General features: G+C 43.2%; 1 protein-coding gene across 1 annotated transcript in view; it reads left to right on the top strand.

Moving 5' to 3' along the window:
* The first annotated feature begins 6011 nt into the window (after window positions 1–6011).
* The window catches only part of slit1b (slit homolog 1b (Drosophila)), a 111135-nt gene continuing 98735 nt past the window's right edge, over window positions 6012–18411 (top strand). Inside the window, exon 1 of the mRNA XM_035406772.1 lies at window positions 6012–6645. Coding sequence (XP_035262663.1) covers window positions 6392–6645 — 254 coding nt within the window. The 5' untranslated portion in view covers window positions 6012–6391. The remainder of the gene's footprint in view (window positions 6646–18411) is intronic.

Below are 18411 nucleotides of genomic sequence, written 5' to 3'. Positions count from 1 at the left end.
TGAAATGCTTATTGAATTCAGAATTACCATACAAAATGTAAGTAAATCTTTCACAGTCAATTTGCAGTCCCTCTCTATAATTACCTCGGGACGCTGGGGGTCGCATCTCGGAACAAATTAGGTTAAAGCTGACTTTTAAGATGACAACATTCATGTCATTCTGGTGACAGTAGGATGCTTTGCTTTTTTATGATTAAGCATGCTAGTTCTACCACACAAATTTGAGTACTCTCACTAAATTGCTAAATTTGTTCTCACTGTGTGTCAGTTCACAATTTGCTTTGATGAGTTCGCTTCATTTTGGCTAGCAGACAAGCTTTGCTCACATGGGTTCATTTGCAGCTCTGATGGGTGTATATATGTGTATGTATTTTTATTCTTTCTTTAATGAAATTGGCTGGCTGGGTTCATGGATGGAAGAAACCCATTACATAACATTTCATTTATTTGGCAGACGCTTAGCATACCAAAGGTCATTGGAACAACTACAAAACTGCTCATTACGACTCATTATGTAACCGTTATCCATAGCCGTGAACATCAAATCCAGTTCACACAGTAAGCATGGGCTAGGTCGGAAAGTTAGGGTAAGTCAAACTAGATGGAGGCATGACGACGAGCTGCAACACCAAGATTAAAATACAAGTGTAACATGAAAGTGTTAGAGGATCAAGATACAAGGATACAAGTGATAAGAGCGATCCTAAATTGGGCGTGCCCTGCAGAGCAGTATTAGTCCAGGTACAGTCTGAAGAGCTGCGTCGTCAGACCACGGCTGAAAGTGGGCAGGGACCGAGTGGTTCGTAGAGGAATGGAGAGTTCGTTCCACCACTGGGGAGCAAGGGTAGAGAAGCTCCGTGGTCGGGACGAGCGAGAACCATTCACCCAGATGGCAGGGAGTGCAAGCTGTTGAGCTGACGTTGTGTAGGGTTGAATTATGTCCTGTAGGTAGGCAGGGCTGGTCCTGTCGGCTACAGTGCAGGCCAGGGTGAGGACTTGACAGAACTTGTACTATCTGACCCTTGGACTATCTACCTCTGGTCACTAATGCTTGGTTAGCATTCATGCAAGTGATTGGTATTCCCCCTGATTTTTGCTTCAAGATTCTCATCTAGACACTTAAGGATCCATATATTTTGAACCAGAGGTATATTTACCCCATCAATAGTAGGTACTATTTTAAATGATAGACCAATGTCTAATTTTGGGCATTTCCATACCATGCGAATAAATTGTCACATCCGCAGTGCCAACATGTATCAAAATCTAGCTTTCATTCATTTAAATTGCCTAGATGTCATAAGTTATGTATATAAACTTTAATATTGCCTATGGTATTTCAACTCTTACGGATGTTACTCCAAATGTTCATTTGCATATATACAGGGTTAGAGTGCTCACCCAAGCCATTTCCCAAACTCAAGTGAAAAACTAGATAGTGACTTCTCCAATTTTTCAGGAGTTTTCTATTTCTGTTAGATTATATTTTCTGTTAGGTGCTGCTGAACCTGAGAAATTGGAAACAATTTTCCGATTTTTTCAATTTTCTGGTCTGATTTGCAAATAAAGAAAAAATGGAAAATTTGTTTTAAAAAACATTTATTTTTAAATTGTTGCAATATAATAGTTACCCTAAACTAAATCGCCAATATTTTTGAGACCTGTAACTTACCAGATTCTGTTCTTCATCCATCCATCAATCCAGGAAAATGTAATATTCTGCCAATTCGAGAAGATGAATATCCATTAAAACCCTGGGTTTATGTAGAATAGTGCATCACAGGGTTTGTAATAAGTTTCTAATTTTTTGAGTTAAGTGATAGGGGCCTTAAAGATAGACCATAGTTGTTATCAAGTAGGATATCTTCTTTCATGCCAGGACCTCATAATTTCTGCAAGCGGTAATATTTCAGTCCGTTCCTAATGCACACTGGCAAAATTGATGCAATACAATTCATGACCACGAGGTGGAGGCATATGATAGAAAATGTCAGCGAAACCTTTTCCCTCTGTATTAATGCGTTCTTCAAACAGGACAAAGCGATAACTGTCTTAACCAAGAAGGTCTTGCAGTTAAATTTTGTAGTTTTAATATCAGTTTGCCCCATATTTTAAGCCTGATGTTTTAAGAATTTGGGATCTATAGAAAAGTAAATTGCACAGGTTAACACCTCTGCCTGGAGGTGTGCAGTCTCAGGAAGTTTACTGTTATTTTCCAGCTCAGTCAGCCTTCTGCAAGCGCCCCTGTTGTTGCCTGACTGCATCCAAAAGTGAATTCCTTGTGTCCATTATGGAAGGTGTCAAAGTGCCAATAACAGCAACCTTGACCATGTCACGTCTTTTGTTTCTGGCAGATTTTAACTACCTTTATAGAAAATTCTCTTCTGTTTATCAGACAGATTCGCTTATGCAGAATGGTGCACAGTGCATTACAATATGACACAACGTCAACAGAAAATAGTTAAGTGCACATCTGAACCATATTTAAATCTTTGCTCTGCACCAGTTGTTGACCTAAATGTGTAGTTTACCCGCCTTTATTTCATAGTTTGTGCATGAATGTTTACACACATGCATGTATATGTGTATGTATACACACATGGAGTTCATTGTTCATTCTTGTCTGTGTACATATATTTTTAGGAGTGTTTATTCATTATAGGAGAATTATTCAAAATAAAGAAACACAGAGCCATCTTGTCCAGCTAAAACATAAAAAACCCTAACTCAATACTAATAGCAATCATTGATTCAGGCCATCAGTACAACTGAAAAACTGTGGTTGGGTATGCTCTAGAAGATGGACAGGACAAGATCCGATCGGGATGAACCCAGGTGCACTGGTGACGGTCTCTTGCTTATGTCTAGTTTATGCTCCCTCTTTCCTAGGCTTTATTTCCTAGGTTTATTTATTGTGGATCATTTGCTGAGGCTTTTCCCCTTAAATTAAGTTGCTTTGTTGAACATTGCGCCAAGCAATTCGGAGTTTTTACGCATTAAAATCCAAATAGTGTTCCACCTGGCCATTCTCAGCCATTCGTCCAGTTGGTGAAAAAAATAACCTTTTAGGAGGTTCAGCTATTACTCCTAAAAAGCTCTACTGAAGCTTATGTTTGTATGCACGTAGTGCGTATGTGTGTGAGTGTATTAGGTGCATGTGCTGTTTCATACCCAGGTTGTTTCTTTGTTTCGGTGTGGGCTCATCCAGACAGTCATTTGAATACATAAGACAGCCTTCATCTTTGCGGAGGGAACACTGTGCGAGCCCGGTTGTTTGCTTTTCATCCGCTCTCTCTCCCTATCTGCATCATAATGGGATATTTCAAACAAGCGGCTCCTTCGTGTTTCCACACGTTCGTTCAGTCCCCCGCCAAGGGGAAAGCATCCTTTTATGGAAATCAGCGCTGGGATGTGGCAGTCCATTTCGAAATAGCCACCGATTCAGGAATCCGGTGTATGTTAAGGAAAGGGGGTGACCCTCCGATAGCTTATTGCACTCCCTAACAAAGCAGCGCCTCTCAAGTGATTAAATGTGTGCATGTCGATCTGAATAAATGGGTGAAGCCCCTCCCCCGTCACAATGCAACCGTATGATATGTTCTCTAATTAAAGCACTGTATCTGTTTGACTCTAATATAATATATTGAGATTGTGACAGCTTTACTAGGCCCAGATGGGGCAGCGACCAGATGCGTTTTGTGGAGTTGGGGGGAGGGGGGTGGGTATTTGAGTAGGGAAAATCTGAATTGTGTAATTTACATTTTAGCTATTTCTGTTCAGAATTGAACTTCTATGTGCCTGTCTGTTGTGTGAAGTTGTTTTGATACTGTGCTGATGTTACAGGGTTATGGGAAGCCTAATTTTACCTGTTTTATGCCTGCTCAGGGGCCACAGATAAAAAAAACTAGCTTCTTAGATAAATCTGGCACCCTAATATAGACACATCTGCAGAAATGTTGATTAGTGCGCATTGTTCCTGTCAAATAAATAAATAGAACGCAGTGTAGTTATGGTTCCGAGGAATCTGAAGTAAAGATACCATGTGTTAATTTATGAGAAGGATGGATAAAAATATACGAGCAAATATGTAAGGGTGCGAATGTTGACGTTCAAGGAGGTGAGTGCAAACGAAAGTGAGGAAATGGCGGTGTCCTGATTTCTCTGGGTGCGGAGAATCGAGCCGCCGACCAGCCGGATTGACCGGGCCTCCGTTTACCTGGGTTGAAACGCCGCAGCGTCTACCGCCCGCCGAACCGGACGGGCTCGGATCACGCGGCACCGCGGCGCAGAACCCGGAGCTCCAGCTTCAGGAGCCCGCAGGGTTCTTCTGAACTCTCACTTCTGGTTTTGTCACGAGGAGATGATGAAGGGGGGGGGGGGGGGGGGGGGGGGGGCGGGGAGCTGAAGACTACAGATGCAGCGCAGACTCCCTGAAGCAGCTACCGGTATATGCCCGTGAAGCTTCCGTCTTAAAAACTGCATTAAAGTTTTAAAACTCTGTGTGTCTGTTTTATACCTACCGACGGACGTCCAGCAGATAGGACAACAGCTGGCTGACTGGCCAGAGCAGGCCACTAGTGGCCCTCCACGGAGTGTTTCTGTGTCATTAGAGGTGTCCAGGCTTGGCTCCCTGCATATTCCTAAGTCCTAGCATTTATAATATGTATCATACAGTACTGAACAAATGAACCTTGTCCATCTGTATAAATGCACAAAATAAAGGCACCAAACAGTTCATTTTTCTCATTACTTGACAATTAGTAATTATTATGATTTGTATTAGTGACACAGGACAAATTCCTCCTGCACTTCATAAAGTTTTTAAAGAGTGCAGTAGGCTTGCTTCAGCTTTAATCAGGACAATGAAAGTTGATTTATGTTTCGCCCTTTTAATGATGTCGCATATGCACCCACTGGTCTAGGAATGTTGTTTGCTGTTTCTAGTGCTGTTGCTCATACATCTCAAGTGGAATCAATTATGTTCTCGCATTATAAACTGCTCTGCATGAGAGTGTCTGCTGAATGATTAAATTAGTAGAAAGAAAAAACACAAACACAACAGAAAGCAAACACTTTCTGAAAAAAGGTTGTTGAAACTGGGAGCTGTGCAGCATGCTGCTTTGGCTGAACCACTCCGTGGGGTCAGCAAGTGCCAGGTAATATACCTGTGTAACATCGAACCTGCTAAATGTACAGGGGATGCCATATTTTGATTTGCGTTCTAAACTGAGCAAAAAAGCCGTCTGGAGCAGCCGAATAAAATCTTCCAGATTTATCTCATGTTTGTGTGGGTATTGGGGTGGGTTTTTGGGCAGGGGAAGTGCCTGTCCATCACCTATAGTCCCCCCCCCCCCCCCCCCCCCCCAAAAAAAACCGTCCCCCAACTCCCAGAGCTCCCCTTTCAAACTGAGGAAATATGATTCGCGTCCCCTCCCTAACGCTGTCTGGTTCTCCATGCGCCACTGTACACAACCCCTTATTCTTCCTGCCATTCAGTGCTTCCCCCTCAAACTCTGTGATTACACAGCGCATTCCCCCCCCCCCCCCCCCCCCCAATGCCTGTGTGTGGTCACCCCCCCCAATTATGTGTATATTGGTAATAACAAGAATGAGATCAGTGTTTTTTTCATATACCGGTGGTCACCCGAACGTTACTCTGGACTTCTTAGGGAATGACCCCCTTTGCCCTGCACCAATCAAATTAAGTTGGTTGTCATTAGGCATCAGGCTTTCTATGGCTGGGGGGGGGGGGGGGTCTGCCCCCCCATCCCCCTCTCCGGGCAGCTGCTGGACTGTGATGCTGAGAGACAGCCGGGGAGAGGGCCCGGGGATGGGGCCGTGCAGGTCTCTGCTCTCCAAGGCTGTGGGGGCTGCTGTGAGCCTCTGGGAGACTGAGGGTGAGTTGGGGCAGGGTTCTGGGAGGGGGGTGTGGGCGGGGTTTGGGGGGCTGGGTGGGAGGAGTTGGGGAGCTGCTATTTGCAGATCCTTGTGATGGATGACTGCTGTGTGTATGTGTGTGTGTGAGACAGAGAGGGAGAGGGAGAGTGCTTTTTTTTTTTGCTCTTTCCTTACTCTACAGACAAGCATATGATTGCAGGAGTGAAAAGGAGTAAGACATACCCAAAGAACAGCAAGAGGGAAACATCTCCACACCGAGGGGGAGAAAGAGAGAGAGAAAGCTTGCTTAGGAAGGAGATTTGAAACAAGGAAAGATTTAAAACAACCAGGGAAGAATTATCTGTATTAAATAATTTAATTTACTTCCTCCTCAGGAAATTCCATTTTATGTTTTTTTTTTTCTTTTTTTACCTATTTGATTTTATTTCCTGAGTTGGATGATTTTGAATTTTCTTTTGTTTAATTGTTTTGGAGTAAACTGGTGCAGAGTAGCATGAGAATGGGTACATGGAGCTGGTTCCAGGGGGCTGGGAGAAGTGTTGCGACCATGCCTGGGAGGAGATGCCGTGGTGGGGCCGCCACCGGGCTGGCTGTAGCCGGGCTGTGGGTGATCTTGTGGGGTGCCCTAGCAGGGAGCGGTGCCAACGCGTGCCCCACTCTGTGCACCTGCAGTGGCACCACCGTGGACTGCCACGGGCTGGGGATCAAGACCGTGCCCAGGAATATACCCAGGAACACAGAGAGACTGTGAGTGCCCGGAAGTCTGCTTTGTCTGTCTGTCTTATCTCTGTGCACATTGCAACATTACACTGACCAGGTGTGAAGAGAACAATAGCACTGTCTTTGCACCTAGAGAGGAGCAGGATTGAGAGGTGGCGCCGTTATATGGGCAGGTATAAATAGGTACTTGCGTTGAGGGTAAAGGGAGCAGATGCTGGGTGCCTGCATGTGTGTATTATTTACTTACCTGCTAAAAATACAAGAATGCGCCACGAGAGCTGGCGTGTCGTCATGAGAACTCTTTATGTTCGCAGCACTTGTCTTGTGTGTTAATACTGAATTCACTGTAGTCTAGAAATTTGCCACAATTAAACTCGCGAGTGGCAATGTGTTACTTTTCATTCGCGTGGACTGATTTAATTCTTAGAAAGTCTCCGCGGAAGTCTCCCCGTTAAAACAAGCTAGGGGATCATTGTCGCATTTTCGTTAACTCGTCTTGGTGGCATATCGCACGTACAGCACATGCTATATTGTTTCTTGAAAAATTACAGTTTGTTCTATAATTTTGTTCAATGTTTATTGTAGAGAAGTAAATTGGTCTGAAGCGCAGATCATTTCGCCTCTGTGCATGAAATGTAAGAAAGGATATGTTGATGTGTTGTGTACAATTAAAGCAGGTCTGTTTTGTTTAGCGGAGATTTTTGTCGCTTTGGTGTCGGTTCTTGGTGCTGATACGAAGTCATCTTCCCACTGTACGAATATGCAGCAAAGTAGAATCGCTCCAGAAACGTAACAAATCTTCAGAAGCGCGGCTTGAGGCGGTATGTTGAAGAACTCAATCACAACGCAAATGCAAGCGAAGTGAAATTGTTTACCGGGGGTTGTTCTTTCGGCTGGAAGTGAAACGGATTGCTATATTGATTTGTTGCAAAACAGTACTACTCCGAATACACGCGCTGAAGGAGTGAATAAAGGCGCGTGTAAGAACGTGCTCCAGTGTAGGAGGAGCACATTTAACGTGCATTTCCATCTGATTTCTGAAAAAGAAACTCGTTGCGTTAAGTTCACTTCTGAGCCAGCTGTCTGTTTACGTATGCGTACATGTGGGTGAGACCATGTGGTGAAGTATTTTCTTTGTAAAATATGATAATGATTGTGTCATTTTTAGGTTGCAGAGTTAAAATCGTAAAAATTATAACATGTTGTTTGGATTAGACGAGTATTACGATTTAGAATGTTTGAACTGCAGCAGAAATATATGCATACATTATTTTTATTGTTTATTGCTCAGTAAAGGAGAAACTGCAGATAAACCAACCTTCAGCCAAAACGGAGTGGGAGTTGTCACACTTCACCGTCCCAATTAGTATTCATTTGGTGGGCCATGTATAGGCGTGTCTAAAACAGTGATTGGTCCGTTGATAGAAGTAGGCGTGAATGTGTAAATTAGTTTCCGTTGTTCGCATGCCTCGTGTGGCATTTAGAAAATTAAGACCATTAAAAAAGATTTCCGAGAAAATTGAGGACTGATAAACTGTGATTTCAACGTGAATTACTTATTCATGGCTTCACTAAAATTAAGCACCTAAATATGTCAAAGAGAACACATATTTGTATTTAGCCTATCCATCTCTTTGTTGTGTGATTAACGTGGACAATGGAAAATTCAGCTTTGACAGCATAGGGAATTCAACTTGGGGAAGACCTCCCCAACCACAACATCATTATATGGGGGTAATTCATCAAGGTGATTACCAGAGTCAAGTACTATACATTGAAGTCCCTCATGCATTGCTGTGGACTCAGTGAAAAATGAATATGTCTGGGGTTTTTAAGCTATTGTTATGTAACCCTGAGGGGTGATTCCATCAAACCACAGAAGAATTTGACCTTGACTTTCAATACTAAAATCAGCACAATATTACTCTTTGTCATTACCAAGTATTTTCAATCTAGTTCAAGCTGAAATTGAGCTTAACATTTGGGGTGATTGATTAATTAAACCTTCATTTTTCAAAATGATTAGCCAACTGCTTTGTGGGTGCACTGATTAGCCCCATCTGAACAGAAAGTGCAAGCATTCAAATTCACTCCTTCTAAAATGACTATGGGGGAAAGGAGTGCCTCTTAAATAACTATTCATTTGCTTTAATTAACCTTTTTACTGGCACTCCATGATTAATAGTCATTGAATATGCCATACTGCTCAGAAAAACCAAACACTTTATTTTTTTCATTAATCAAACAATACCTTCATAAAAATGAAGGAATAAATGGAACCTAAACACCTAAAGCCACAGACAGTTAAAACTAGTCACCATGTAACTAATAGCCGTTGTGTAAAGTGTGCCCGTGCCCGTGTTTATTGCTTGGCGTAACGTGCATGCGGCTGTTTGATTGGTCATGGGACGATCCCCCGAGCAGTCAGTATGTGAACCAGCACGGCTCGTACCGGGAGCCAGAGCCAGCCCAGCGCAGATATTTCCTGAGCGTTCCTGGCTCTCCGTAGGCAGCCTCGAGGCCGATTTATCCATGCTGACAAGGTTTGTAAACGCGCGGAGGGAGACGGCAGAATCCCATTTGCACTTGTCTATGAGCGTTTCGATTGGACCTGACCTTCCCCTGTCCCTGCAGACAGATTTTTTAATGACTGCGTGCTCAGCGCTTCCAAATACAACAGCCACCCCGGCTCTTGGCATTGTCAACCTGTCCACCCGGCCGAGAAGAAAAGAAAGCGAGATAAATTTTCCGCACAGGCCATTGGAACTCGTTATCATTCTTCTTTTAAATATGTTTGCTGCCATTGGCTCGATGCTGCTTTTTTGAGTACTGGTTGTGAGTTGTGTGGGCCTCTATGATTTATCTCCAGTTGCACTGTACTTTCCCATTCTAGTTTCATCTAGCAGCATAGGCTGCCCTGTCTCCTACGGATCCCTGTCCTCCACCACCTACAGCCTAATATCTGGGAGTGCACAACAGCTTCCAGACCAGGGCAGTGTCTTTATACAGACCGCAGCTGTTGGCAGTGATTCCAGATCGGAGATCTTGAGACAAACTCCCCCTCTCTGTCCCTTACCTTTATTAATTCATCTGTTTAAAAATGTGCGCCGCCCGTGGAGTAGTTGCTGAGATAAGGAGCAATTGAGTGAATTTGCTGGAAGCTCAAACCAGCCGATCCCCAGGGGAGATCGTGCCTTTGTCCTGAGCTAATGTCTTTCCAGCCTTCCTTCATTTGGATTTCACACTCCATAAAGGTACACCTTTCCTGATGACAGTCAGAATATTTATACATTGGAAATTAAAGTTTCAGTACTTACCTTTGAACTGTATCAAATTTTGATAAAAAATCAGAGGATTTTATATAATTGAGCCTTCCAAGACAAAGTGAACATTATGGATAGACATACTGTCCAAGAGACCAGGTTTCGTAGCTCTTGTAATGATGGCCTGTTAGGAACTTCAGTTCAGACACAATTACATTTTGCTGTACACTATGAAGGAAGGCTTGCTGTATTACAGCTTGCTGAGATCTGCACTGAACCTGAACAATGGGCATTTAGCCATAGTACTGAATTTAGAGTGACATCGATATCTAAGGTATTTTGCCTCTGAATGGTACAAGGAGTGAATCTGTCCCAGTTTCCCCTCGCTTTGAAGTCAGGTGCTCTTTTATTGACTAGCAGTCACATGGAATTGGTCATCTGACGACAGAATGGTGGTCTAAACAGATACGGGGTGGAGTGGGGGAGGGATTGGGGGTGAAGAGTTAAACCCTGTCTGGTGACACTTCTCACGGGTTCCAAGAATCAGCCCCTCCCCCAGGCCTCTGTTGCCTTATCCTCAAGATTGGGGTTCGTGTCCTGCTCCAGGATGTAGAAGCAATCAAACTGAGCCACAGGCAGAACCTCTTTAATATCTGCTGAGACAGGTGGCTAGCTCCAAATGCATGTCTGTGTGTGGCTGTCTGCGGGTGTGTGTGCGCACACGTGTGACTGTAAGTCTGTCTGTCTGTCTGTCTGTGTGTCTGTATGTCAGAAAAGGGCTACCGTACGTGCACATCCTCAAATAGGTAGATAAATACTACCCTTAAGGAGTAAGTTAACAGTTTTGGGAACTGAGATGGAGGTTCTATCTCTCCATAGCGCTGCCCTGGGTTTGGCCAGAGGTGGCCTCTGGCACAGTTGGCAACTACACATCTATTGGGTTGTAATTGACAGCACTTAATTTACCTGATCCGTAACTGAGTCCAGACGTGATAGGACAAATCCCCTCTGTAGCAGCACATGCTGTTGGTAGTCTTGGAGCATGTGCATCTGTGTGTACGCAGCAGCCAGCTGGCTGCAAGCAGAGGTGCTAATCAACTATGACAGGATTAGCACATATTGGGACAGAAGACATAAATCCATTCATTCCTGTCTGCTGCCCATTCCAAGAGAAACGAGCATCGTTTCAGAAATGAAGGATACAAATTGCAGTGGCTGACAGATTTGCACGTTTTGGTTATTATCATATTACCATTTTGCTTTAATAAGGTAATGCCCTAGAAATGACGATGACTACTGACGGTTTATTTTGTAAGAGCGCAGAAATGACGGCACCATTTAAATAATCTGTATCTACGTGTTCCCCCATCAGATGTCGACTGCAGGTGACGTAGCTGTTATTTTATTTCAGGTGATTATATTGTTATTCATTTGGTAAGCAGATGCCTTGATCAAGAGTGAGTTATAAAGCTTATATTTATACGTGCTATTTATATGCAGCAGTATATATTCCCTAACAGTTCAGGTACCGTGTGCTCCATAATGTTTGGGACAAAGACTTTTTTTAAAAATTTGGCTCTGTACTCCACAATTCTAGATTAGTAATCAAACAACAAAGTGCCGATTCTCAGCTTTTATTAAAAGGTATTTTTAAAATACACTATATAAATTACAAATTCACTATATAAAAATTGCAACACCTTTTATGTATCGCTCCCCCCCCCCCCCCCATTTCAAGGCACCATAACATTTGGGAAAAATGGCTTCATAGGTGTTTCTGATTTGTCAGGTGTGTTCAATTGCTTCAACTGCAGGTATAAGAGCTTTCAGGATCTAGTCTTGATTCGCTTGATTCTAGGCTTTTGATTGCATTTGGAGTCTGTCATTGGTGTTTGTCAACATGAGGACCCGAGCTGTGCCAATAATAGTCAAGGAAGCCATTTTCGTCCAAGAACAAACCTTATGCTTATCAAAATCAACTGTTGGAACATCATTAAGAAGAACACTGGTGAGCTCAGTAATTACAAAGGAAGACCTCTGCAGTTGATGACCAAAATATTCTCAACATAATGAAGAAAAAACCCCAAACATCTGTCCAACAGATCAGAAACAGTCTTCCAGATGCAGACGTGGATATGCTAGTCACTACTGTCCACAGAAGACTTCACAAACAGAACTACAGAGGCTACACTGCAAGATGCAAACCACTAGTTAACAACAAAAACAGGATGACCTGGTTACAGTTTGCTAAAAAGTACCTAAAAGACCCTGCAATGTTCTAGAAAACGGTCTTGTGGACAGATTAGACCAAGATTCACTTATATCAGAGTGATGGCAAGTATCAGGTGTGGCGGCTAAAAGGAACTGCCCAAGATCCAAAGTACCCCCCTCCCACCCCTCATCTGTGAAACATGGTGTTGGGGGGTATTATCCTTTGGGCATGTATGGCTGCTACAAGTCCTGTTTCACTTGTCTTCAGTCATGATGTGATAGCAGCAGCAGAATGCATTCTGAAGTATACAGAAGCATCTTATCTGCTCAAGTTAAAGCAAAAGCCTCCAAACCCATTGGACTTCACTTCATCCTACAGCAAGACAATGATCCCAAACATACTGCTAATGCAACAAAGGAGTTTGTCAAAGCCAAAAACTGGAAAATTTTTGAAAGACCAAGTCATCCACCAGATCTGAATCCAACTGAATGTGGGTTTAATTTAGTGAAGAGAAAAACTAAGGCAACTAGCCCCCTGAACAAGCAGGAGCTGTACAGGCCTGGCTGAGCATTGCTAGAGAAGATACTCATCACCTGGTGTGTATGGGTCACAGACGTCAAGCATGCAAGATATATGCAAAAAAGTGCTAAACATGACTACTTTCATTTACATAACATTAATATGTCCCAATCATTATGGTGCCCTGAAATGGGGAGCTATATAGGCCGTGTTGTAATTTCTACCTGGTGATACCAAAGTGTATTAAGCTGTGTGTATCAAGTAGGTAGGAGACAGTGCATGTGTGGGGGAGTTATTGGGGGGGGGGGGGGGGGGGTATCTGTGTATGCATTTTGTGGTGCATTAGAGCATTGCTAATGCAAAACTGGTTGCTACCGGCATTGATCAGTCCCACATGCAGAAGTCATGAAGAGAAGTCAGCTGAAGGATTCCTCAATCGGCAGTTCCTTTCAGCCAATAGGCTGGCCCCATCAGACATGTGGGGTATGGGTCACCATATTGCTTTCCTCAGTGAAATATGCAATTTGCAGCCTTATGTTCTCTAAAACTAAGACATCATCATTGATGTAATCGTGATTAGGGGGCAGTCTTTACATCTGCGTACCTCTGCATTTTTACTTTAAAGGCTCAAAGACAAATGCAATCAATTGAGTTCTGTTTTATGTTCATTGATTTTTTTTTCAAATTGCCATGTGCTGCTTATAGTACATGATGTCAATATTGAATTCAAATATTTATATGCACCAGACCTACATTTAAAGAAGCTAAACTGTGAACTTCTGAGAGATAACTATACTAATTTTTAAAGCAGTGCCAGCTTTATTTTTCCATAATTTAAATTTTATATTTAACTTGTGGTTTGTTATATCAAAAGAGTCAGTTTAAGTAAGCAGAGTTCCAATTACACCAAAATGAATTTGTATGAGAGAGGTTAAAGAAAAGAGGTTCTCAGAATGTTGTTAGGACAACTAATTGAATGAAAATACCCTGAGATAAATCGCGGAAAATGCGATGGATTTCCTAAACTGCCTTCCCTCCCCCGCATGGCGTCTGTGCCCTCCCCCTCTCCACATTCTGTTACATTCCATGGCACACCTGAGTTGCTCCACAGCCTCGCGCATGTCACCGAGTCACCGTTCCATAAGAGCAGCACCGGGCGAGGAGAGGAGATTTCAGCTTATTTCACATGTGATTGATTCCATTCTTACCCTTAGGACTTAGTTACGGGGTGCAGACAGGAGGAGGTTGCTCATATCATACAGATTACCAGCCCTGTCCGTTTCCTTCCCTGTCTGGTGCGGGTAAAATTGAGTTTGGCTTCCGTCATCCGAAGTAACTAGAGACGGCCAGTGCACAGGGTCAGCCCCGAGAGGAGGTAATGGTCTTTAGCTCTTTCAGCGGCCGTCCTGAGGGAGGGGGAGGGGGGGGGGGGAGAGAGGTCAGGAGTGCGTGGGGTGTACAGTTATTGCCTGCAATTCCTCATGCTTTTTTCTCCTTTCTGATTCATCGCAACACTGCACCATGAGTGCGAGGCGGGGGTAGACACTGTGGAAGGTCAAAGAGAGCCCCTTCTCCTTCAGACTCTGTGCCTCCCCCCCCTCCCCAAATTCCCTTATCCTGACAGACTGTGTTTCATTTGTCAAAGGACATTATACCACAAAAATAACAATGCTTAAAAACATAAAATCCTCAATTAAGGGAAACGTATTTTCCCTCATCATTAATAATTGCCAAATACATACATTGCATAATGTGTTAGCCAATCTTTGACTGCTTTTACATCACTGGAGGGATTCAATATATCTCCTTTTATTAATAATTTTTTTAATTTCAAGTATATTTGCAGAACAATAGATGAATGAGAGGAAAAGTAATATATGGAGAGCCAGGATGGATGTAGCCTCTCTTTGAAGACTGTCTGGTCTTTGTTCTGAGGCAGTCTTCGGGTGTAAATAGAGTGTGACGTGTCCGTAATGAGGTTTGGTGATGGCGTCTCATCTCCAGATGAGTCAGGAGCTGATGTAGTGGCTCTGCTCTGACCTCTGACCTTTTAACACGCCACTGCACCTAATTATCCACGGCTGGTCTCCTGTGTATGTATGCGGTCTTGTGCCTGCATCAGTTTGTGTGTGTGTGTGTGTGTGCGTGTGTGTGTGTATGCATGCATACATGGTGCCAAGCTGTCAAGGCTTAATCTCTCACTACCTTCATCCATCTCTTCTCCTTTCTTTCTCTCAGCCTTATGCTGTCTCTGTCTCTTAATCTCTCTCCTTCACAATCTCTGACATGTTCTCCCCCGCCTCCCCTTTCTCTTCCTCTTGCTGGGGTTTACCTTCACTGTGATGCACAAAAGCCTGCTGATAGTGCTATTCGCTGGAGGGCTGACCTTTTCTGCTGAGGCTAGCTGGCTAGGGGTTGATTGTTGCAGATATGTGAAAAAGGAAAGAATCCATTTGCTCTGTGTGGATTTCTGCTTTGGTCTGATGCTGTAGACTCGACCAGCGCTGCCCTCAGGCTCAGTGTCCCGAATCAGGGTTAGAGAGAAGCCCCGGGCTCAAAACAGGGGTCACTACCCACTCATTCCATCCTGATGCAGTTGAGGGGTTGAAATTCCAAGATCATTGATTGCTTTGTGTCAGTAGAATCTCCAAGATCATTGATTGCTTTGTGTCAGTAGAATCTCCAAGATCATTGATTGCTTTGTCTCTGCAAAATCTCCAAGATCATTGATTGCTTTGTCACAACTGTACTGGAATTGAGCTTGTAAAGCTTCAGTACATGAAGCCAGTTACAGGATATGTGGCAAACGTACATTTGTGTGGACAAATTACCATTTTATCTCAGGACAGTCATACCACATCTACCTGGCTACAGAGTAAGATAATGGTTCTGGAATTGTGCTGGCAACCCCAAGGTTGCAGGTTCAATTCGCAGGTCGTGTCCAAGGGTTTGCTTAACCTGAATTGCTTCAGTAAATACCCGGCTGTTTATTATGATTGTATGCGCAAAGAATGTTAGCTGCGTAAATTACTCTGGATAAGCGGGTCTGTTAAATGCTTAAACCTTTTAAAAAGTACATTCTGGTACATTCTGTCATGAATCATGACTCCTCTCTCTATGCCTGTGTGTGAAGAAACAGAGAGGGTTTGGTTTTATAACATTAATTAGAAGAATAATGAAGATTACATTTTCATAATTGAAATAATATGCAGAGATAGATGGTTATTTCTTCTTTAGAGCGTTTGCCCCGTTTCTTCAACCTCTGTTGCGCAAGAATGCGCCCTTCTCCAAAGTGTGTCTTGTCACCACTGCTTATTTTCATACTTTGGAAATCAAGGCTGGCTCACGTGGATGTGAGTCTGAGGAGGATATCTCATAGGCAGCAAAGCAGGCGAATCGATTCAACAGTGATTCGCTGGTGGACAATAACACATTGTCATTGTGCAACTAACATGCGCCAGAGAGGTGATGCATTTGATGCACCGCTGATGCTGTAAATTAAATTAAAATCTAATACCGAAAAAATTACCAAATCATTGTCATCTGAAACTGTTTAATAATTATTCTTTTCAATTCATTATATTTGCCAGCCAGACGCACCAGCAGTTATACAGAGCTTTATCAACTCATTAATAACATAAGCAAGCTTCCATATTTTGTTAGACTTTTCCACTGTAAGTTGAAGTCTGTGCTCATCTACTTGAAATGTGGAAACTTGGTTTCAGTTTACAGTTGTGCTATAATGTAAAGTAGGGAGGTATCAACATCAGCCATTTTGGCCAGACAAAGGTTGGTTATTAAAATCAGCCCCAGAATTTCCATTTTGTGCATCCCTACCAAATGCCATGTTACCTTGGCAGTGGGAGCTGTTAGTTCTATGTACAAGGGGACTTGGGTGAAGGTATGCCTTGGAATCAGTCAACATTTGTGCTTAGCTTCGCAAGAAAATATATAGATGAAGTATAGTGTCTCGAAATAAAGGGGTATGGTTTTGACAATAATATGCATATGAAAGTGGCAAAAAAACATGTATTTTGTGTATTCTGAAAGTTTGTGAACCTTCAATATAAGATTTTGAAAAAAGAAATATAACCTTAAAATTCCTACTTTTCCGGTTTGAGTCAGTTTATTTTCCTTTTTTTAAGCTTTATTTCATCTGAGTTCTCTGAGGGAAGGGAGAGACACATATAGCCAGTGCAGACGTGCATTCTGACTCACTGCTCATCTCTATGTAGGCCACTGTCTCCCTGATGCCCCACTTCAGATCTACCAGGCCTCCAAGGGCACTAGGGTCCACTTACATTTCGCTCAGTTTCCTTCTGTGGTCCGACTGCCACGGAAGTACTGATCTGGGCTAACTGGGCTGTCCCACTGTTGGCTGGGCTAAGCTGGGTCAGTCTGAGCTGATCTGGGTTAACTGGGCTGTCCCACTGTTGGCTGGGCTAAGCTGGGTCAGTCTGAGCTGGTCTGGGTGGGCTAGGCTTTCCCACAGTTGGCTGGGCTAAGCTGGGTCAGTCTGAGCTGGTCTGGGTTGGCTGAGCTTTCCCACTGTTGGCTGGGCTAAGCTGGGTCAGTCTGAGCTGATCTGGGTTAACTGGGCTGTCCCACAGTTGGCTGGGCTAAGCTGGGTCAGTTTGTGCTGATCTGTGTTAACTGGTTTGGGCTGAACTTGAGCAGTCTGTTCTGAGCTAGGCTGGGTTTAACTGAACTGGTTTGGTCTGAGTTGGGCTGGGCTGCACTGTTCATATTCCTCAGACCTACTTTGTCTCCAGGCTCCTGGCCCCCTGAACTCCACAGCCCTTACATTCACACACATTCACATGCATACACAGTCAGAGTGCAAATGGATGTGTGATGGACATTGCAGTTTTAGTATAATGGTCAGCTGGTCATGTTACCAATGTTTGCTTTATAAATGTGTGTTTTTATAAATGCCTTTTCTTGCAATCATGTCTTTGTTAACGTGTGTCCTTGTGATTTGAGTCTTGTGTAGCTTCAATTTGTAAGTGTATATTTTTGTGAATGTACTGTACATTTATCCATATGCATAGGGAATGTGTAATATATGAAAATGTAGGTTAAGACTACGTAGTAGGGCTTGGCTTTAGCTCAGTCTCTTATGTTTGCGGGTGGACCTGGTTTCCATTTCAGGTTAATTCTGTTTTATAGAGAGACCTTGCACACGTTGGGGTTGCCAGGAAAACCCTGGGGGGAATTGCACAGATCAGATCGCCTGTTCCACTACAGCGGGCAATTATGAGGCAAAGCAACTCATTCTAGGCTCTGTGAAACAGTGATGTCATCCTGTTTTCCACCACTCTTGCAATATAATGTGCAAGATGTTGCAAGCTAACACTGCAAAGGCTGCAAACATCCAGCTGTCATCTCTGTGAAGTGCATTGTGCACAGTCGCTCACAGTCATCCAAGGTCACTCACGGACACTCTTAGTCTCTCACAGTCTCTCACATGCTCAGTTTGACCAATGTTCAGTGCCATGTAATTGCAGCTGCACAAGCAAGCTTACAACTTACTTTTTCATAAGTATCACTTGAAAAGAAAGCTCAAACTCAAAAAACACATTTGTTTGCATATATGCGTGTGTGTCTTTGTTTGCGTGCGTGTGTGCATCACATGTGTTTTCTCTTGCTCAGTCAGAATACATTTAATTTATCATTGCATAACACAAAACAGTTTTTCTTCCATTTGAGATTCCCAGCATATGAGTAAGATAAATACAGTTTATTTATTCAGTTTTTCTCAGAAACTCCTTGGTACACAACAAGGTACACGCACACTTT

The sequence above is a fragment of the Anguilla anguilla genome, chromosome 2, assembly GCF_013347855.1.
Source record: "Anguilla anguilla isolate fAngAng1 chromosome 2, fAngAng1.pri, whole genome shotgun sequence".
Taxonomy (NCBI): domain Eukaryota; kingdom Metazoa; phylum Chordata; class Actinopteri; order Anguilliformes; family Anguillidae; genus Anguilla; species Anguilla anguilla.
The sequence above is the reverse complement of the archived record's forward strand: the minus strand, read 5'-3'. Positions and strand labels throughout refer to the sequence as shown.